This window comes from Felis catus, chromosome X, assembly GCF_018350175.1.
Source record: "Felis catus isolate Fca126 chromosome X, F.catus_Fca126_mat1.0, whole genome shotgun sequence".
Taxonomy (NCBI): domain Eukaryota; kingdom Metazoa; phylum Chordata; class Mammalia; order Carnivora; family Felidae; genus Felis; species Felis catus.
In genome coordinates, this window is record NC_058386.1 from 40,834,423 (window position 1) to 40,856,756 (window position 22,334).

At 46.9% G+C, this 22,334-nt stretch overlaps 1 protein-coding gene across 2 annotated transcripts in view; it reads right to left on the reverse strand.

Annotated features, from left to right (window-relative positions):
- Positions 1–22,334, reverse strand: part of SLC9A7 (solute carrier family 9 member A7) — a 131,349-nt gene that overhangs the window by 26,207 nt on the left and 82,808 nt on the right. The window contains exons 9-14 of one of the 2 annotated variants that reach the window (XM_023249454.2): positions 21,846–21,934; positions 21,640–21,753; positions 19,077–19,188; positions 15,271–15,424; positions 4,512–4,571; positions 113–176 (exon numbers count right to left, since the gene is read on the reverse strand). In XM_023249454.2, the coding sequence (XP_023105222.1) occupies positions 113–176; positions 4,512–4,571; positions 15,271–15,424; positions 19,077–19,188; positions 21,640–21,753; positions 21,846–21,934 (593 nt within the window). The remainder of the gene's footprint in view (positions 1–112; positions 177–4,511; positions 4,572–15,270; positions 15,425–19,076; positions 19,189–21,639; positions 21,754–21,845; positions 21,935–22,334) is intronic. The other variant, XM_023249455.2, reaches the window with a different exon arrangement.

Here is a 22,334-nt window from a genome sequence, read left to right on the forward strand (position 1 = left end):
GACCCGAGCTCAAGCCGAGCTGGATGCTCAACCGACTGAGCCACCCAGGCGCCCCAACTTTAGCTGTTTTTAACAATGTCTTCCCCTGGAAGGCGCATCTCTTGTGACTTACCCCTTGTAAGACTTGAAAGCTGTCATTGTTGGGTGGTGGGTCTTGATCTGGGTCAACACCGACTCTAGAAGCCGCCAGGGAGAAAGACAAGGAGAAAAACGGAGAGTGTTAGCTTGGACCGTGGCGGCCATGCTGGCGGCAAGTAGCCAAGAGGACTGACCATCTCCCGGAAGCGGAAGGAGTAGTTAGCTAAAAGAAGAGGAAGGCCGCCATGCAAAAGTCGTGAGAAAGAGGTCACGTACCATGCCAGAGCCCAGGGGGCAGAAGAGGTAAGAAGTCCCGTGTGCTCACACCCTACCCTGGCCTCTGGGGAACGGCACCAGATGGTCCGAGTTATCCGAGGGGGGATCCCGCTGCCCCCCACCTTTTCCTTTCTGCTGCTTCCTCCCCTCTGCCCTGACCTTTGAATTCCCCAAACATCTGGTACGGGATGTTTCACATGTCCAGGGCAGTGCTGGAGGAATTCATAGTGAACACCTAGACGCCACCGTTGATATTTTGCTGGAGTTTCTTTATCGCATATCTAGCCATGTCTCTATCGGCTAATTTTTCAGAGGCGTTCAAATAAAGTTGCAGCCGTCCGTACACGTCGCCTCAATACCCGAGCGTGCACATTAACGTTTTGTCCTGGTGGCCCCCGCGTCCTCCTGCAGCAGAGACGACCTGAGAACTGGCACATTCGAGATCAACAACTGAAGGCAGACGGAAAAGGCCAAGTGGCGAGATCCGCTCACAGCAAATCCCATGCGTCTACTGGGGTTGAGCTGCCCTGTACCTTCCTCACTCGGAGGCAGAAAGCTGTGATGCCCATGACACGGAGAGCATGGGGAAATGGGGGAGAAAACAAAGAGGCCAGGAACATTCTCTGTCTTCCCTCGCTCCCTTGGGTGCTGCAAAGAACTGTAAACTGAGAACGCGGCTTTTTTTGTTTTTTGGGGTTTTTTTTGGGGGGGGCAGGTGTAACTTGAGCTTAAAGGGAGGTACCAAGTGGCCTCAACCAAGGGTCTCTGCAGCCCCGTGTGCACACCTTACTTTTCTCCCTCTCCCTCCCTCTTTCCCACCTGTGAGGCCACGTCACGTCTTGAAAAAAGAGACGAATGGAAAAGGGAAATAGAAGACAACCTCCTCACAAAGCCAACCTCCGCCCTGTCTCATTCCAGGTCTGTCCGGCACTCACCCAAGGCGTGGAGCCCTGGAAAGGGGCGCTCTGGAGGGAAAAGGGGACAGATCTCCCAGATGTCGCGGAAGGCGGAGTTGAAAACCACAGGATGAATGCACACATCTGGCAAATATTTGCTGAGTGCCTACTCTTCTAGCTAAAACCTAGTGTACCTGACACAAGAGTTCCTCCCTACGGGCCTGGGGCTTGGGAGGACCTTTGCAGGGAGTTAGATGGACTTTGCTCTGTGTCTAGGAGCTGCCTCCAGGCAGGAGGTTCTGAGGCTTGGAGGCTTGTCGTCATCACCGGACGTTATCCGGGGGACCTCCACGCAACAAATCTCACAGAGATTTTCTGACCGGAAATCCGTCCAATTCAGGGGCCTCAGGGCTGCCCCTTAAAAACGTCACACCAGGGCCTCCATGTACCCGATGTGTCTAACGCATCAGAGTGCTAGAGGAGGGGTCGCATATGGGCTTCCTCGCTCTTGATTTTGAGCCCTCACCTGTTACAGAGACTCTGAACGAATGAACATACAGTTCGCAGAGAAAAGTCCTCTGTATGGTGAGTTTGTCAGCGTTTGTAAGATCAACGGCTAGGAATCCAGTATGAGGCCTTGCTCTTTGGATTCTACAGCAGCACGAAGCCACTTAATGGCAGGCTAGTTCACTTGGATGAGCTCCCCCATGCAGACTCAGAGGGGCGGAGCAGCGGTTACCCCGGCATTTCTCAGACGGCCTTTCACAATGCCAGGTGACACAGCTGTCCTTGGCCTAACCAAAAGGCCTAACCATACCGTGGGGCAGGAGCAATGAGATTATGGGATCTGAAGGGCATGGAATGCAGTATGGCCAAGGGCATGGAATGCAGTATGGCCAAGGACATGGCGGCCCAGACCTGCCACTCATAATCTCTCCTTTCTGTACTGTGAATTTCGAAACAGGTGTAATGAGCCTTCATAAGTGGCTTCTATGTCAGCAAAGACGAAACAAATGGACTTTGCTGGCCTAGATGAAATAGGAAGGCGACGGGTAAGAGAAAAGGTCACGTATGCCCTGTATTACGATAACGAAAACAAAACCAAATACAATAAAAGCTGCCACATGAAATTTAGCCCCCTCTATTCTTTTAACGAATCTCTATTAAGAGGAAAACAACTTGTTTCACATGAATCAAATTCTGTGGAACAAGAGCTGCTTAGAAAGACTAGGTGGTGACTATTCTCACTCGAGTCCTGGCAATGTCAGTGGAACTCTTTCTCCTGGGCCCGCCGTGGCCAGGCCGGAATGCAAAACAACAACGCACAACACGTTGAAAGGACTTGATAAACTCACAAAAGTAGGGCCACCTTAACCTCATCTCAAACCCGTAATGTTCAATATTTTGTTTGGGGGAACCTGGGAATGATTCCAGATCCACGCTGTCCAGCAGAACTTTCTCCAACGATGGTAGTGGTCTAGATCTGCGCTGTCCAATGTGCTAGCCACGGGCCACATGGGGCCGGCTGCTGAGCAGTTGAAATTTCACTCAGTTTCACACCAAAAGAGAAAACAAAGCAAGCAAACGAGTGTGCTCATTCTGGAATGAATAAATACAGAAAGAAGGTGAATAATTTCCCTTCTGGTCTAAGTACCTTGGGATCAGCTGCTGTATAAAATGCCATGAAATGCCAGGAATTTTAGAAGTGTTCCACTTTAATCGATAACTTTTCAAAAATTTGAATGGCTGAGGTCCTAAATAATTGGAGGACCATGAGACACATACTTTCATGCAAAACCCTGAACACCAGATCATAGTCGGAATTCTCGAACGTCCCAAGGGTAATAACTTGTACTTTGCCCAAAGGACCTTCCTTCCTGAAGGTGGGATATTTCAAAAGAAAGGGTTTCCTCTGCAACTTAACTGGTACCTAGAGTCAGGTCTCCAAAAGTTAACGTGTGTGTGTGTGTGTGTGTGTGTGTGTGTGCGTGTGTTTGCGCACGCATGTGTATTTTAAACAGTAGAGAAAAATGTGAACCCAGGGAATTTAACAGCTTCCTTTAATTATATGCACATCATTACAGTATATCTGGAGCCCGGTGATATCGTGATGAACATGCCTGATGACAGGCATCGCTATTCTCTCTGCTGCCCTCAGTGACGTACTTTCACAGTGGCGAGAACAGAGTTCAAGCCTATTCTGCGCTGGTTTATCTACCAGCATTGAGAATCAGATCAGGAAGGAAAAAAAGAAACATTCAAGTCTTTGCTCTGCTTGCTCAACACTGCCACTCTTAAGCCTAATCCAATCGTAAACTTGGATGAACACGGAGAAACAAACCGCATTAAAAGAGTCTTTATCTTCTGGTTTAAAAAACAACTCTTTTTTTAAACCAGAAGATAAAGACCTTTTGGGATGAGCACTGGGTGTTGTATGGAAACCAATTTGACAATAAATTTCATATAGTGAAAAATAAATAAATAAAATAAAATAAAATAAAAAACAGCTCTTTTTGTATCTTCTGATTCACCATAAGGTACAAGTACACAAATACAGACTTAAAAATCTAAGAGAGTGTTGGTGCCTGATTAAGACTGATTCTCCAGTCACGGCGGAAATATCAAATGCTAGTTCTCTTGGGGCGCCTGGGTGGCTCAGTCACTTAAGTGTCGGACTTCGGCTCAGGTCATGATCTCCTGAGTTCGAGCCCCGGGTTGGGCTCTGTGCTGACAGCTCGGAGCCCGGAGCCTGCTTCTGATTCTGTGTCTCCCCCACTCTCTCTCTCTCTGCGCCTCCCCCATTCGCACCCTGTCTGTCTCTCTGTCTCAAAAATAAATAACCATTAAAAAACAATTCTAGCTGTCTTTAGGAGTTAAAAGCCTTGTCTACTAGACCAGAAACAAGACTTTGTGGGAAAAGATCCGTGGCTCTGAAAATGGACTGCTCTCAACGCTAAGCTCAGTGGTAAAAGAAGGGAGAGACACTTGCCATCTCCGGCCTTGGTGTTGACACACGTTGTCCAATATGCAGGGCAAGGGGACAGAATCTCAGGAACACCGACACATCAATCAACCCAGAGAAAGGGCGGGAAAAAGGGTTAGACGTGACCCGACCTCTTGCCCTTTTGCTGGAAGGGGCAGGGGGTGGCACACACAGGGAGGAAGAAAGAGACAAAACAGCATGGAGAGAAACATCTCAGGTTAGGAGGAGGAGAGAAGCCAGGCCCGGTTAATTGGTTTCTGAGGACGCCCTTGTGTCACCTGAAGTACTGTGAGCGGCGTTCGTTCTGGTCCTCTTCGGAGGGCTCCTCGACGCCAACTCTGGGCAGCAGAAAAAGGGAGTGTGAGTGTGACAGGGACACGGGGGAGCCAGGAGCTACGGACACGGGACCGGGACCACGCCCATCAGAGAACAGGCTGGCTCACCTTGAATATAAATCTGGACCCTCTCTTCAGCTGTCCCCATTGGCTTAAATCCGGAGAGGCCGAGGGGCCACCAAACTTGGATTCAAAGCAACAATGGTAGGAGCTAGCTCAAATGAGGATCGACTCGGAAGGAAGACGAGCCTCTCAAGATATAACGGAAGGACATCAGAGGACTAAGTGCAACGCACAGGTGATGAGTTCCTACTTTTCAGGAATTCATCTGTTTCATAAAGCAAGATCCATCCGTAGGAAAACCGGGAGACAAAGTTATCACTAAACACACACTTGAAGTGTTTACACGTATTTTGACACATATTGGACAGAAAGAGCAAAAAGTAAACCATGTTGTCCACAGGTTTGACCTGAAGGTCAGGAGCCCAACTGCTGCTATTCTCTTTGTCTTGTGCCTTAGAGCTGGCACGGCCCATCTGCACCTTCCTTAACAATTTCTGGGTTATTCAGGGTTCATTTGAACTTTGCCATCGTGCTCTAGGAGCAGGGTTTCACCATCTTGGCGCTGTTGACATTCTGGGCCCTGGCCTCTGCCTACGAGATATCAGTAGCATCCCCCCTGCCCCGTTGAGGCAACCAAAAATATCTCCAGACATTGACAAATGTCCCCTGGGAGGCAACCTGCCCTTGGTGGAGAACCACTGCGCTAAATCATGTGCAATACCAATTAGGGGTGCTATTGCCCCCACGGGTGTGAAAATTGGTTCTTAGGAGACAAAAAAAAACCCCTTTAGATAGTACAGTGGTTTCTAGCCCTCTGGAGCGTGATAGCACATAAACAGGTACATAGCAGATCTGTGGTATTAAGTTTTCGCTGGAAGAGGTCTTTGGGAAAAAGACATTTTTGAAGGACTCCTTGTGGGGGGGGGTGTGGGGGGGGCAATAATGAAAACCAGAAGGGCAAAGACAATGACCAAACTCTCATGCTACTAACATCCCCTGAAATATATGAGTGAGAATGTGATGCTTCTTCAGGTGCTACTTTTAACTAGTCACACGTTCAGAACGTGACTTAAACCAGACTCTGTATTTTACGGGAGCATTGAAAAAGCGTAACAAATTCCAGAAAAGCGAGCCGGACTCCACCAGTGTAAGAGTCACTAATGACCAGAACAACAGCAAGCGTAGCAGTACTAACGGTGATAGAAGAGCTAAAATACAACAAATGCTTACCCTGTGCCAGACGGTACGTTTAATGAGCAAATTCTTTATCACATTTATTTGTCATCCCATTTTGGCCTCACGCTAGTGTCCCCATCGAAACCGGTGAGGGAGAGTGAGTTGACGAGCCTCAATAAGTTGCCCAAGGTCACAAAGGTAGAAAAATGGTGGAATCGCGATGGCGGCGTAGGAGGACGCTGGGCTCACCGCGCATCCTGCTGATCACTTAGATTCCACCTACACCTGCCTAAATAACCCAGAAAACCGCCAGAAGACTAGCAGAACGGAGTCTCCGGAGCCAAGCGCAGACGAGAGGCCCACGGAAGAGGGTGGGAAGGGCAGAGAGGCGGTGCGCGCTCCATGGACTGGCGGGAGGGAGCCGGGGCGGAGGGGCGGCTCGCCGGCCAAGCAGAGCCCCGAGTCTGGCTGGCAAAAGCGCAGGGGCCGGACGGAGTGTGTTCCGACAGCAAGCGGGACTTGAAACCTAGAAGGTTATAAGCTAATAGCTCTGCTCGGAGGGCGGGAAGGCTGGACGACAATGGGAGGGAGAGTTGTGGAGCCCCGGACGACACAGCTCAGCTTGGCGGGGAACAAAGGCGCTCGCCAGCGCCATCTCCCCCGCCCATCCCCCAGCCAAAATCCCAAAGGGAACCAGTTCCTGCCAGGGAACTTGCTGGCACCGCGCAAACACCCAACGCTGTGCTTCTGCGGAGCCATCCCTCCGGTGGGTCTGACTCCCTCCCGGTGCCGCAGGGCCCCTCCTGAAGTGGATCTCTGAAGGAAAAGCAAGCTGAGCCTGCCCCTCCCACCCCTGTGCACCTTGCCGATCCACCCCAGCAAATATGCCAGATCCCCAGCACCACAAGCCTGGCAGTGTGCAAGTAGCCCAGACGGGCCACGCCACCCCACGGTGAATCCCGCCCCTAGGAGAGGGGAAGAGAAGGCACACACCAGTCTGACTGTGGCCCCAGCGGTGGGCTGGGGACAGACATCGGGTCTGACTGTGGCCCCACCCACCAATGCAAGTTATTCAAGACAGCACAGGGGAAGTGCCCTGCAGGTCCGCACCACTCCAGGAACTATCCAAAATGACCAAATGGAAGAATTCCCCTCGAAAGAATCTCCAGGAAATAACAACAGCTAACGAACTTATCAAAAAGGATTTAAACAATATAACAGAAAGTGAATTTAGAATAATAGTCATAAAATTAATCGCTGGGCTTGAAAACAGTATAGAGGACAGCAGAGAATCTCTTGCTACAGAGATCAAGGGACTAAGGAGCAGTCACGAGGAGCTGAAAAACACTTTAAATGAAATGCAAAACAAAATTGAAACCACCACGGCTCGGCTTGAAGAGGCAGAGGAGAGAATAGGTGAACTAGAAGATAAAGTTATGGAAAAAGAGGAAGCTGAGAAAAAGAGAGATAAAAAAATCCAGGAGTATGAGGGGAAAATTAGAGAACTAAGTGATACACTAAAAAGAAATAATATACGCATAAGTGGTATCCCAGAGGAGGAAGAGAGAGGGAAAGGTGCTGAAGGGGTACTTGAAGAAATCATAGCTGAGAACTTCCCTGAACTGGGGAAGGAAAACGGCATTGAAATCCAAGAGGCACAGAGAACTCCCTTCAGACGTAACTTGAATCGATCTTCTGCACGACATATCATAGTGAAACTGGCAAAATACAAGGATAGAGAGAAAATTCTGAAAGCAGCGAGGGATAAACGTGCTCTAACATATAAAGGGAGACCTATAAGACTCGTGACCGATCTCTCTACTGAACCTTGGCAGGCCAGAAAGGAATGGCAGGAGATCTTCCATGTGATGAACAGGAAAAATATGCAGCCGAGAATCCTTTATCCAGCAAGTCTGTCATTTAGAATAGAAGGAGAGATAAAGGTCTTCCCAAACAAACAAAAACTGAAGGAATCCGTCACCACTAAACCAGCCCTACAAGAGATCCTAAGGGGGATCCTGTGAGACAAAGTACCAGAGACATCACTGCAAGCATGAAACCTATGGACATCACAATGACTCTAAACCCATATCTTTGTATAATAACACTGAATGTAAATGGACTAAATGCGCCAACCAAAAGACATAGGGTATCAGAATGGATAAAAAAACAAGACCCATCTATTTGCTGTCTACAAGAGACTCATTTTAGACCTGAGGACACCTTCAGATTGAGAGTGAGGGGATGGAGAACTATTTATCATGTGACTGGAAGCCAAAAGAAAGCTGGAGTAGCCATACTTATATCAGACAAACTAGACTTTAAATTAAAGGCTGTAACAAGAGATGAAGAAGGGCATTATATAATAATTACAGGGTCTATCCATCAGGAAGAGCTAACAATTATAAATGTCTATGCGCTGAATACTGGAGCCCCCAAATATATAAAACAACTACTCACAAACATAAGCAACCTTATTGATAAGAATGTGGTAATTGCAGGGGACTTTAACACTCCACTAACAACAATGGGTAGATCATCTAGACACAGGATCAATAAAGAAACAAGGGCCCTGAATGACACATTGGATCAGATGGACTTGACAGATATATTTAGAACTCTGCATCCCAAAGCAACAGAATATACTTTCTTCTCGAGTGCACGTGGAACAAATCAGAAGACTATAGATGCCGGCGAGGATGTGGAGAAACGGGAACCCTCTTGCACTGTTGGTGGGAACGCAAATTGGTGCAGCCACTCTGGAAAACAGTGTGGAGGTTCCCCACAAAATTAAAAATAGATCTACCCTATGACCCAGCAATAGCACTGCTAGGAATTTATCCAAGGGATACAGGAGTACTGATGCATAGGGCCACTTGTACCCCAATGTTCATAGCAGCACTCTCAACAATAGCCAAATTATGGAAAGAGCCTAAATGTCCATCAACTGATGAACGGATAAAGAAATTGTGGTTTATATACACAATGGAGTACTACGTGGCAATGAGAAAGAATGAAATATGGCCCTGTGTAGCCACGTGGATGGAACTGGAGAGTGTGATGCTAAGTGAAATAAGCCATACAGAGAAAGACAGATACCATATGGTTTCACTCTTATGTGGATCCTGAGAAACTTAACAGAAGCCCATGGGGGAGGGGAAGGAAAAAAAAAAAACAGGTTAGAGTGGGAGAGAGCCAAAGCATGAGACTCTTAAAAACTGAGAACAAACTGAGGGTTGATGGGGGGTGGGAGGGAGGGAAGGGTGGGTGATGGGTATTTAGGAGGGCACCTTTTGGGATGAGCACTGGGTGTTGTATGGAAACCAATTTGACAATAAATTTCATATATTGAAAAACAAAAAGCCAGAAGACAAAGCTGAAAATGAACGTAAATGCTAATTTACTACATGCTATAAAATAGTCTAAAAAGAGAAAAAAAAGAAAAAGAAAAAGAAAAAGAAAAAGAAAAGAAAAGAAAAGAAAAGAAAAGAAAAGAAAAGAAAAGAAAAGAAAAGAAAAGAAAAATGGTGGAATCAACGCTGCGACACCGAGGCTCTTAGACCCAGGAGCCCAATTCCCTCACCTCACAGAATCTGCCCTTTGATTACATGCTGGCGTCCTTAAACTCTCTTAAAATAATCCAGTTACAAATGCTATTACATAAAGAGCTCAGGGCTTTTCTCTGCCTTTATTCTTCAAGTTATCTCGCAAAGAGCTTTATCGTAAATTCTCTGTCTCACAGGATTACCCTTACTTGTCCTTGAGCGTTTGCGTTCCTGCACACTGGGCTGTGAAGGGCAACTGCTCATTGGACTGTGTCACTTGAAGCGGGGGCTCCAAAGAGAACAGCCACCATGCCGCCAAAATGTGCTCTGGGCACATACGAGACTCCTCTGCTGAAGCAGTCCTGTGGTCACTTTTTTTTTTTAATTGCCAAAATTATGTCCTTTGTGAATAACAACACCTGCTCAAGAGACTGAGAAAAATATGCAGTCTGTGCATTAACAGAAAACCACTGGAGCATTTTTGCTATTATGTTTTAAAATATCAATCACGACCTACCACTTTAGAAAGGTAAGCTGGATTTCTGGAAAGCAGCCACCTGCCTGTGGGTTTGTGTTGTATTCGTTTTTATGTTATGGACAGATGAGAATTTAGCCATGGTTAAAAATCACAACTAACTCCCAAGGGGCCCTTGGGTGGCTCAGTCGGTTGAGCATCCGACTTCAGCTCAGCTCATGATCTGGCGGTTCGTGGGTTCGAGCCCTGTGTTGGGCTCTGTGCTGACAGCTCAGATCCCGGAGCCTGCTTCGGAGTCTCTGTCTCCCCCTCTCTCTTTCTGCCCCTCCCCCGCTCTGCTCCACTCTCTCTCGCTCTCTCTCAAAAATAAATAAGCATTCAAAAAATTTAAAAGCAAATCACAACTAACTCCTAATTATTTATGGTGGAACTCTGAGACCCACCCTGGGCTTCTGATGTTGAGCAGCCACTTACCACCTCATCAGGGCCTCTGTCAGCAGCCTAGAGAAGTAAGGGACAAGTAGGTATTAAGTTTACCGAGGTCGCGGAGGTCAAAACCCCACACTGAACTTCACAGGGTTTCTGAATCAATTTAGAATAAGAACCTGGTTCACATAAATGATTCATGGCCATCAGGTAACATCACAAGCCACAGGCCAGAAAAACCAATCAATCTCATTAGTTTCTTTGTGAGGGAATGTCTTTCCGTGTAATCTCTACATATGTCAGTTTCCACACTTACGTAATCACTATTTATACACATCAGGAAAATGCAATGAACTAATGCCATGTGTATTTTTCACCAATTTGCTTCATGACGCTGTCTGGGTGGAGTTGGTCAGAAAGAAGGAAAGAATAAAGATAGGGGCAGAAACCGGAAAACGATACAGAAAATCAAGGCAATGAAAAGCTAGCTCTTTGAAAAGATCCACAAAGTTGACAAACCTCTGGCAAGACTGAAAGAAAAAAAGAGAAAGATACAAATTACCAATATCAGCAGCGAAACAAGGGATATCACCGTAGAGCTCACAGACATCAACAGTTTCACAAACTACCATAATTCACCCAGAAGGAAACAGATCATCTTAATAGCCCTATAAGTATTTTTTTTTAAATGTTTATTTATCTTTGAGACAGAGAGAGACAGAGCATGAACGGGGGAGGGTCAGAGAGAGGGAGACACAGAATCTGAAGCAGGCTCCAGGCTCTGAGCTGTCAGCACAGAGCCCGACGTGGGGCTTGAACTCACAGACCGCGAGATCATGACCTGAGCCGAAGTCAGACGCTTAACCGACTGAGCCACCCAGGCGCCCCAAATAGCCCTATAAGTATTAAAGAAATTGCCTTCACAATTTAAAAGCTCCTGAAAAAGAAGTCTCCAGGACCGGACGATTTTATACGAGAATTCCATTAAACTTCCAAAAAGAACTAACACCAATTCTACACAATCTCTTTCAGAAAACAGAAGAGCAGGGAACATGTCCCAGCTCATTTTGTGAGGCCAGATTACTCAGATACCAAAAACAGACAAAGGTACTACAAAACAAGAGAAAACTACAGACCAATATCCCTCATGAACACAGACCACAAAAATCCTTAACAAAATAACAGCTAATAGAATTCAGCAGTGTATTAAAAACTCATACACCACGACCAAGTGGGGTTTGTCTTAGGGAAGTATTTTACTTAATTGATGTAACCCACCATATTAACAGGCTAAACAAGAAAAATCATATGATTATATCAGTAGATACAGGAAAAGCATTTGAGAAACTTCAGCATCCGCTCATGATTAAAAAAAAAACAACCAACAAAACCTCAAAAATCTAACAATAGATAGAAACTCCCTCAACTTGATGAGGAACATCTACAAAAACCCTACAGCTAATATTATACTTATTGGTCAAAGACTGAATATTTTCCCCTTACGACTGGAAACAAGATCAGGATGTCAGCTCATGTCACTGTTACTCGACATCATATTGAAAGTCCTAGCCAGAACAGTAAGTCAAGAAAGGGAAATACAACGTACACTGATTGCAAAGGAAGAAATAAAACTGTCTCTGTTTGCAAATGATGTGATGGTCTATGTAGGAAATCCCAAAGAATTTATAAACAAAACCAAACAAAAGCCTCCCAGAGCTAACAAACGAGTCCAGCAAGGTCACAGGATACGAGATCAACATACAAAAACCCACTGTATTTCTATATCCTAGCAATGAACACATGGAGCCTGAAACTGAAGACAGAGTAACATTTATAATTGCTCAGAAGAGAAGAAGTACTTAGATACAAATCTCACAAACCCTGAATAAATGAAGAAACGTGCCGCGTTCATGAATTGGAAGACAGAAAACGAGATGGCAGTTCTCCCCAAACTTACTATAGGCTTAACGCAATCCCTGTGAAAATTCCAGCCAGGTTTTTTTCTTATTTTTTAGAGATGGACAGGCTTCTTCTAAAATATATATGGAAAGCAACGAGAACAGCTACGAGAGTTTTGAAAAAGAATAACGTGGGAGGGCTCCCTCTACCTGATGCTACAGCTTATTACATAACTATAGTTATCAGGACAGTGTGGAGGGGTGACCACATTCATCAGTGGGGCAGAATACACACAAACCCACGTGCATCGAGCCAACTGATTTTTGGCAAAGGAGCAAAAGTAATCCAACAGGGTAAGACTTGTCTTTTTAACACATTGTGCCAGAACTACCGGATGGCCAATAGGCAAATAAAAAAGATAATAAAACCTAAACCTGAGCCTCGCAGCTTATATAAAAATTAACCCCAAATGGACCACAGACTCAAATGTCAAGCATAGAACTAAAAAAACTTTTAGAAGATAACGTAGAAGAGGGGCGCCTGGGTGGCTCAGTCGGTTGAGCGTCCGACTTCAGCTCAGGTCATGATCTCGTCATCCGTGAGTTCAAGCCCCGTGTTGGGCTCTGTGCTGACAGCTCAGAGCCCGGAGCCTGCTTCGGATTCTGTGTCTCCCTCTCTCTCTGCCCCTCCCCCGTTCATGCACTTGCTCTCTCTCAAAAATAAACATTTAAAAAAAGAAGATAACACAGAAGGAAATCTTCACGGCCTAGGGCTTGACGGAGAGTCCTTACATATAACACCAAAGGCACGATGTGTAAAAGGGAAAAAAAAAGATAAACTGCACTCCCTCAAAACTAAAACCTCTGTTCTTCGATGACTCTACTAGAAGGATTAAAAGACAAGCTACAGACTGGGAGAAAATATTTGCAAACCACATCTCTGAGAAAAGACTAGTATCTATAATAAATAAAGAACACTCAGAACTCAATAAAAAAAAAAAACCCAAACAATCTGATTAGAAAATAGATGAAAAGTGTGAACAGGTGTTTCACCGAGGAAGACAGATGAATGGCAAATGGGCACATGAAGAGATGTTCAACAGCATCGGTCATTAGAGGAGTGCACATGAAGGCCACGGGGAGGTATCCCCACCCACCTGTTAGAACAACTACAATGACAAATGGTGGTTAACACCAAATGCTGGCGAGGAGGCGGGGGAACTAGATCTCTCGTACACCCGGTCACACACACACTCATTTCCGGGCCCCTCAGTGTGTGCTATGTTCTGGGTGCTATCTATATGTTACATCAGTATTTCCACAACACAACAGTGATTATATTTGTACACGTACGGCTCGTGTGCCTCATGGAAAGCTGCCCACACTCTCAGCTCTGGGTAGGGCAGTTTTGATGGCCAGATTTAGAAAAGGGTTACCAGAACTGCAAAATGTCCCCAGTCACCTCTCTACTCTCAGTGGAAAAGTATTCAGTCGTATCTGTGTGGGGTGGGGGAGGGTGGCTCTGAGCATCCAGGGTACCCACGGAGTGCCCCAACAGGAGCAGAACGTCACCTCGGAGGTCACCGAATGCAAAGGTCCTCAAGTGTGTGCGGGGGACAAGCCTCCTCTCTTGCGCTTATTCTTACACAGAACAAAGATGGTACCGTCTTAGGTCTCAGAGTTAGCGCCAAAAATCTGTCCATTTTCTTCTTTAGGTTTGTATTCCCACAATGAATTATTTTCCCTAGAGACTCGTGCCAGGAGATCGAAATTCTCATCACCCCCCATTTCACGACGCGGCGGCAGTCCCTAACACAGCCGACCTTCTTAAGGTTAAGGCTGTGGACTGTGTGGCAAGACTGCCCGGGTTCAAGTCCCAGCTCATCCACCAAAAGCTCTGTGACCCGGGCAAGTTATTGCCAGCATCGCAAGTGTTAGCTATGATACGACTGTCTCTGACCCCCCCCCCTCCCGCTAGGTTCTGCAGACCCACCAGGATGCGAGGCTGAGACTCGCTAGCCCAGAAATGGTGGGGCTGGCAGGCGCCAAGCCCAGGAACCCCTGCCCGCCATCGATACAAAAGTCCCTGATGGTGGGGGAGACTGTTCTCTCAAATTCCAGCTTTCTCCCAAGTTCCACGTGTCCCCCTCACCCTAAGGATGACTACGAGATCTTTGTAGGTCCTCTCTCCTCCAAAGGTAGGTATGCTGGACACCGTTAGGCCAGTGCGCTCTGTATTCCAGAGAAGGGAGTAGGGATGAAAGGCCAGGAGAGAAAGGAAGAAACAGTGCCACCTTGTGGCTTTTCGGAGGATCCTTCACACCTAAGCACTCAACCTCTGCAGACCCAAAACTGAGGGGCGCGGTGGGAGCCCCTCTGGGGAGGCAGAACTTCACGTCCAGGAGAACCGAGGCCCAAAGACGTGAAGGGCTTGCCTTGAACCAGAGCCGGGGTTAGGCTCTGGGGCTCTTGACCCCTGCTCCAGGCTCCTCTGTCCCCTAAGGAGCTGGGGGCGCAGAAGCACACTCTGGAATCCAAACCCTCTTTGAAACAAAATCAAATTTAGGTCAGTTGCTCTCTCTCCCGACACAGCTGCCAAACCACAGGCAGGGGACATCCATGAGGCTGCAACAAATAAGGGTTACGCAGGAAATGCCACACCTCTTTTGTGCACTCAAGCGAGAGGAGACACGGTTTCCTCTGAAAAACAAAACCCTAATTGCCTCTTTTTATTTCTTCTTATCATCTGAAGCGGATGAGCTTCTTTTGAAGGCCACAGGTTTGGTTTCAGAGGAATGTCAAATGCCAGACTCTGCCAGCAGCTTTGAGGCTTTTGAATTCTGGCCCTGTCGCTGTTCCAGCAAGGTCCAGGTGTCTCTAATGCCCCGTGCGTCTGTACTCACAAACATTTTACACGGCAACCCTTTTTCTCATGGAAAACTCAATACTCTGACTTTTCAGTTATTGCTTTTTATTTTTAAGCCCTCCCGCAAACCCACAACAACAACAACAACAACAACAACAAACATAAAAACCTTCCATGCACTGAGCTGTCTCCCCCTGTGTGTGAGCACAGGGACATAGTTAAGACGCAAAACTGGCCGTGCTTTCAAACTGACCTTATGTTAAGCCACGACAGCATGGGTGTTGTGCCTCCGCCAATGATCCAGACAGTGAAGAAGACGATGAGGAGGGTGGTCGTGAACATCATCTGGCGAGCGTAGGATGCCGTGTCACGGATGGCCAGCGCAAATGCCATCGCGCCCCTGAGGCCTGCGGGGACCAGAGAGGAAGATCTGGTTATAAGGGCGGATGACAATGTGTCCTCAGATCCGTTGCTGCCACTCAGGGCTAATAAACTATAACATCCACATATGTTTCGGGAGTCAAACTGTCTTATTCAGAAAGAAGGACCTTAAGGGAATGTGGTTTTCTCTTGTTTGAAGTCGTCTTTTGCAAAATGCCCAAATGCGATGAGAAAAACACTGCACTACTTTGTCCGGCACATTCTAGAACAATAACACTCTTATTACGGAGATCATTCTCCTGCTAGTAACATGAAATAAAAAGAAAGATAAATAAGAACTAATGAATATAAGCTCTCTAGGTCTGTGATTCGTTATAAACTGAAGTAACAGGCTAGGTCTGAATACATCAAATACATATTTGTGATCTGTGTCCCAGGACCCACAGAGCAGCCTAGCATTTCCTTAGCAAAGCTATACAGAGAAGTAACAATACAACCTGATCTACGTCAAGCGTTGGCAATTTTTTTCTGTAAAGGGTCAGATAATACATATTTTAGGCTGTGGGGGTCAAGAGGAAAAATCAAGGCTATTTTGTAGGTACTTACATAGAAGAGAAAAGCAAAAAAACCCAAACAAACCCAAATTTCTACCAAATCTTATGGGCAAAAACCAAAAAGAGAATAATTAACAACACAGTATAATGTACTGTGATATAGGTGAATTCTTTTGGAGGACTATATTTCACTTAATTGGATTTCAAAGTTAGTGTCCTCTATCGTCAAATAGATTTTAAATGTCCATCTGTAAAAGCCACTCTTAGCCGTGGAGTATATGAAAATACGCAACAGCCAGATTTGGCCCAGGGGATGTAGTCTGTTGGCCCTTTTTCTACATTAATGGGTATTAAGACTAAGCGCCAAACACACGGTGAGTACAGCATAGCCTGGAACGAAGTTGAGTCATGATATTGGACATCTGAAACTAATATAACACTATGTGTCAGCTATCCTAAAAAAACAACCCGGGGAGATAGAAATTAAATGTACGCAGTTAAGTATATTCATCTTTGCGTTTAAATTTCAGAGCAGATGCTGTGACCTACAGAGTGCAACACTCACAAAGGAACTGAAACAGCAGTGAATTTTTTTAAATGTTTTATTATTTATTTTTGAGAGAGAGAGAGAGAGAGAGAGAGAGCACGAGCGAGTGGGGGAGGGGCAGAGAGAGAGGGAGACACAGACTTCGAAGCAGGCTCCGAGCTGTCAGCACAGAGCCCGACGTGGGGCTCGAACTCACAAGCCTGGAGATCATGACCTGAGCCAAGGTCAGACACTTAACTGACTGAGCCACCCGGGTTAATATATATTCACAAATATTTGTTCTCCTTTTATGCGAGTTCTCATATTTTCATCTTATGCTAGATTTTAATTACATTTAATAAAATGCTGTTTGCTTAAAAGATTAAGCTCCCACATTTTAATGTTTACCTTTCTAAGTTCTTTTGTTCCTTCTTCATACCATGCTCACCATTTGTTTTACGGTAAAGGCCGAATCCGTGGTCTTTAATAGACATCTGGTATAAGTTCCTATTCACCTTTGGCCAGACTGTGTATATTATATGAGAGAATAAAAAGCAATACCCACTGTATCTGTTTGCATATTCTCCCGCCTTTCCTAACAGTTAGGTAAATTCCCTCATCTGCGAACTTCACAATTCACTAAAACATGATTCAAAAAAGTTACATCAAAGGGGCACTTGTGTGGCTCAGTTGGTTAAGCAAGCATTTGACTCTCGCTTTCAGCTCAGGTCATGATCTCGTGGTTCGTGAGTTCGAGCCCCGCCCTGGGCTCTGCTCAGGTAGTGCGGAGCCTGCTTGGGATTCCCTCTCCCTCTCTCACTGCCCCTCCCCTGCTTGCTCTCTCTCTCTCTTTCTCTCTCTCGAGATAAATAAATAAACTTTAAAAAAGAGTTACGTTAAAAAACAGAGCCAAGTTAATGTTTTCTATTAATCCGTACTTGGGAAATAACACACACATCTAGATTGCCCTATAGCCAGCTTCGTCACCGATGAATACTTCGGCCTCTAAAGGGATGTTGTCTCAAAGAAGAAAAGTTAGGGGTCAGGGAGAGACAACGTGTGCTGCATTGTCTGGAGTTCCTTTTGATGGCGACATTGTTCCCAGCAGGAAATAATCTTTATAGGAGATGCCTTTAAACAGCACTGTGTACTGCCTTTTAGCCCAGAAAATAGTGGACATATTTTAAGTTTATCTTGGTGAATGAGTTCTCTCCAACTCATCTTGCTCTTCTCCACTAGAACTTTCTCTTTTAGGGGGGAAGGGGGTGCCTGGGTGGCTCAGTCGGTTAAGTGTCTGACTTTGGCTCAGGTCATGATCTCGCCGTTCGTGAGTTTGAGCCCCACGCCAGGCTCTGTGCTGGCAGTCAGCTCAGAGCCTGGAGCCTGCTTCGGATTCTGTGTCTCCCTCTCTCTGCCCCTCTGCCCCCCCCCCCCAAAATAAATAAACGTTAAAAATTTTTTAAAAGAACTTTCTTTTTTCTAATATTTATTTTTGAGGGAGAGAGCACAAGCAGGGGAGGGGCAAACAGAGAGAGAGAGAGGCAGGCAGACAGACAGACAGACAGCTCTGGTGGAGAAGAGCAAGATGAGTTGGAGAGAACTCATTCACCAAGATAAACTTAAAATATGTCCACTATTTTCTGTCCTTTCTCGCCTCAGCGGCTTCTGCACACTTCTCAGCTTTAGAGTGGAGAGGGGGGCATCTGGGAGACAGTATAAATCAAGCAGAATTATCACGGCCATTAACTTCCGGTTTGGGGCTCATCTTTGCTTACTCAAGTGAATTTTATTTTTTGCCTCACGGGAAGTTGGAGCTAGGAGGAAGCTCAACAATTAGCTCAATTTCATTATTTTCCAAGAGTGGATACTGCAGCTGGGAGGTACTTAGTGATGTGGCCTGTGTTCTTTCTCATTAAAGGCCCATTTCCCGGGGCACCCGGGTGGCTCAGTTAGTTAAGCGTCTGACTTCGGCTCAGGTCATGATCTCACGGTCCGTGAGTTCGAGCCCCGCGTTGGGCTCTGTGCTGACAGCTCAGAGCCTGGAGCCTGTTTCAGATTCTGTGTCTCCCTCTCTCTCCGCCCCTCCCCTGTTCATGCTCTGTCTCTGTTTCTCTCTCTCTCTCTCTCTCTCTCTCTCTCTCTCAAAAATAAATAAACATTAAAAAAGATTTTTTTTAAACAGACCTATCTCCCTTCTAAGTTTAGGTCTGAATAAACATTAAAAAAGATTTTTTTTAAACAGACCTATCTCCCTTCTAAGTTTAGGTCTGGAGCCCTTCTGGAAGATTAAGGGTTATGCACATCAACTAGAAAACAATCAAGCACTTTAAATACTCCTGTATCGCCAGGCCCCGTGGGCGGTAGATAAACATGAAGACGCGGCTGTTTTAGGGGAGAATGTTCACATTTGGTAGTATGGTTCGCAAAATCGATATTACCTCTGTGTGACGCATAGGTTGGTCTACTCAGCACTGTGGGAGAAGCCAAAAAGAACCAGGAATTTTAACTTCTTTTTACGAACCTTATCCATCATAGTTTAGTCACGCTGACACGCCTGCTGAAGAAAGCTCATTTTCTTTACGTTCCCGGGGCTTTTACCTGAAAACATCATCATGTGTTGAAAGTTCCAGCCAATCTTATGCCTTCTGCCCAAGTTGAGGAAGAAGGAGAGCGGGTAGATGTGTGCAGCTCGGCCCAGGAAGATGGCAACCTGACCACCAGGTGGAGGTTAAGGGCCCAACAGGTTTCTAGAACGGCAGCTTCGCCCGGCCTCTGGTGGAGCAGAGAATTTTAGGAATGCTGGGACACCCTGTGACCAGGAGCTAACCGCACCATGATCAGGAGGGATGCGCAAGGCAGCCGGGCTAGACCCGGTGCCCTCGGACCGCGTGTCAGCTACAAGCAGGACGCAGGTGGCCACCTTTCCCGACCTCCTGGCTCACAGAGGTAATGCCTGGCCTGCTAGACGCACTGTTGGAACTTCTTGATTTAATTAAGCAGGTGTGGACCAAGTCTCCCCCCTATCTACACCTAAGCCGAGGAGCCCTGGCAGGGGTGGGGAGTTGAGAGGAGCAAACAGTGGCTTGGGCTCCGTTAGAAGAAGGAAAGTCATGGGGCGCCTGGGTGGCTCAGTCGGTTAAGCGTCTGACTTCAGCTCAGGTCATGATCTCGCGGTCTGTGAGTTCGAGCCCTGCGTCAGGCTCTGGGCTGATGCTCAGAGCCTGGAGGCTGCTTCCAATTCTGTGTCTCCCTCTCTCTCTGCCCCTCCCGCGTTCATGCTCTGTCTCTCTCTGTCTCAAAAATAAATAAAACATTAAAAAAAATTTTATAAAAAAATAAAAAAAAAAAGAAGGAAAGTCACGAGAAGAACAAATCTCTAACCCGTGGGTCAAGAGCTCATAAGCTTTAGTTGGAAGTAAACAGGAGGGACTCAAAATGACCAGGAAGATGCTACGGCTAAGAGGTGGGGAACCTTGGGAGCACTTGGGACACTTCAGATGCATTCATGTCCTTCTCAAGACTCAAGAGTGGATAGATGTCTCTACCCGGGTGGCTCAGATATCTTTTTGGAGGTGTGAGCCCATGGAGGCAGAGGAGTGTGGCAAGCAAAAAATTCAGGGAAACGGGCCATTCGTCACTCGCTGAGTGGACAACAGAGCCCGGCAGGGAGCCACATGCTGTCGTGGTTACAGGAGGAAACTGCCATGGGACCCGAGGGGACCGGGAGCTTCCGTTCCAGCTGAGTGCCAGCTGCCCAGGGCCGCAGCTGTTTCAGACAGAAGCCAGGGCGGAACTGTCCTCTGCCTTCTCCAGGGTAAAGGACGGGCTGTTTTTCTGCTTTTAGCTTTTTTTTTGTTTTGTTTTCTCCTTTGGTGTTGTGTTGTGTTGTGTTGTGTTGTGTTGTGTTGTTTAGAACGGCAGGAAAGCAGGTAGCGCTCGGAAAGCTCGATTCCATCCCAGAAGCCAGGCAACCATCCTCCAGTGGGAAGTGGCCTTTGAGATTCCCAGGGGACCCGTCTTGCCCCCCCCCCCCCCCCCCCCCCCCCCCGCCGCGAGGCCCTCATCTGCAAACAAGGGCGGTGCTCTCACTATCCCTTGCAGGATGCCGTGCCAGGAATACAAATCCAGGAGGCATGTGAGGAGGTCTTTCTGAATCGAGAATAAAAACACTGATCCCCTTAGATTTGCAGCTGTCACTCTGGTGATAAACCCGAGAAAGGAGCCCCGGTGGAAGCCGATTAACACTCTAACTGGAAGGCCTCCACGTGGCATTGGGCCACTTATCGCTAGCTAGCTGCTTGGTGACGGTCAGCTATGCCTGCACCATAAACGAAAAGCCCAGAAGAGAAAAACACTCCTTTTTTTTTTTTAAGGTTACCCACGAGGCCTCAGAAAAGGCAAGAGTATGGGCGTCTGGGTGGCTCAGTCGGTTGAGCGTCCGACTTCGGCTCGGCTCATGATCCCGCGGTTCGCGGGTTCGAGCCCCGCGCCGGGCTCTCCGCTGATGGGGCAGAGCCCAGAGCCTGCTTTGGATTCTCTCTCAAAATAAATGATAAACATTAAAAACTTTCTTACAAAAGGAAAAGGCAAGTGCAAATGCCCAGCAATAGGGGACTCCAGCTCCAGGCTGAGCTAGATCACTCCAGTTCCAAGGCCCTCCTGACTTGAGAGAAGCCAATCCGCTAAACTGTGTCTCTCTCCCAAAAACTGTGCTCACAGTGGAACTGAGTCAGGGAAATGAGTATTTTTCTATTTCGTGGTCTCTTCCTTTCCTTTTTTTTTCCCCCCTTGGGGTGGGGGAAACGTCTTTTCCACAGTGAGCTGTCACGGTAGGGATGCTCCCATGAAAGCGTGCTTATAACGCCTGCGGGCTTCTCTGGGCAGCCAGAGGAAAGGCTGCTCGCTCCCATGTGCGGCTGGGAGCAAGACTAACAGAACCTTCGGGTCTTTGGAACTGGAACCTCCTGGATTGGGATTCGTGCAGCACTGAAGTAAAAATGATTCGGGGACTGATGCAGATCCTGAAATACGTTTAGGTCTACGAACCCACGTAAGCCTTCTTTTTTCTCATCATGAAAACACCACGAACTAGCTTCCCCAGCGGCGGTCGCCTGTCCACGCAGAAAACAGCAGAACCACACACACACACACAAAAGGATACAAAAGCTCCAATGATGAAAACGGGGCTGAAGACATGCTTCTGGAAGGTAAAGAGAGCCAGGCCCATGTAGGAGAAGATGAAGTTCTCTGCCAGGAAGTGTAACACCTCAAAGAGCTGCACAGAAAGGGAAAAGGAAGCCGTAAGTCGTGTGGGCCCCCTCCCTGCTAGTCACAGGGCACTCGTGAGGACCCAGGGCCCGCTCTCACCTGCTTCGTTCGACTTCTTGATTCCACCGACAGATTGTTGTAGGTGTAATGAGCCTGCGTGATGCCACAGAAAAGGACAGCCACAACGCCTGGGGCGGGGTTGTTAAAAAAGAAAAAAAAAAATCAATGATGAAATAAAAAAGGAAGCAGGAAAAAAATCCCCGCTGAAACAAAAAAGTTAGGGTAGGCCCAACATATCCAGCTACTGGAACAGTTTGGAAAAGTTTCCTATTCCTGAAGGTTCCCCCTGCCCCCACCACTCCTACCAACCTTTCCTTCTTCTCATTCTGCCCGCCTTCAAAGCCAAGGTCCTTGACTTCCCTTCTTGCTACAGTTTTAAGGGCATTGTCTCCCCCTCCTCTAAACTGCTCCCGAATTTGGCATTTAGCGTTCATTTCTTCAAAGAGGCCATGAGGGCCCATCATGCCCTTTTGTCCTGTTCCTCTCGGTTCTCAGAAGCCAGGGATTTTCATTCCAGGCAAACGCTTT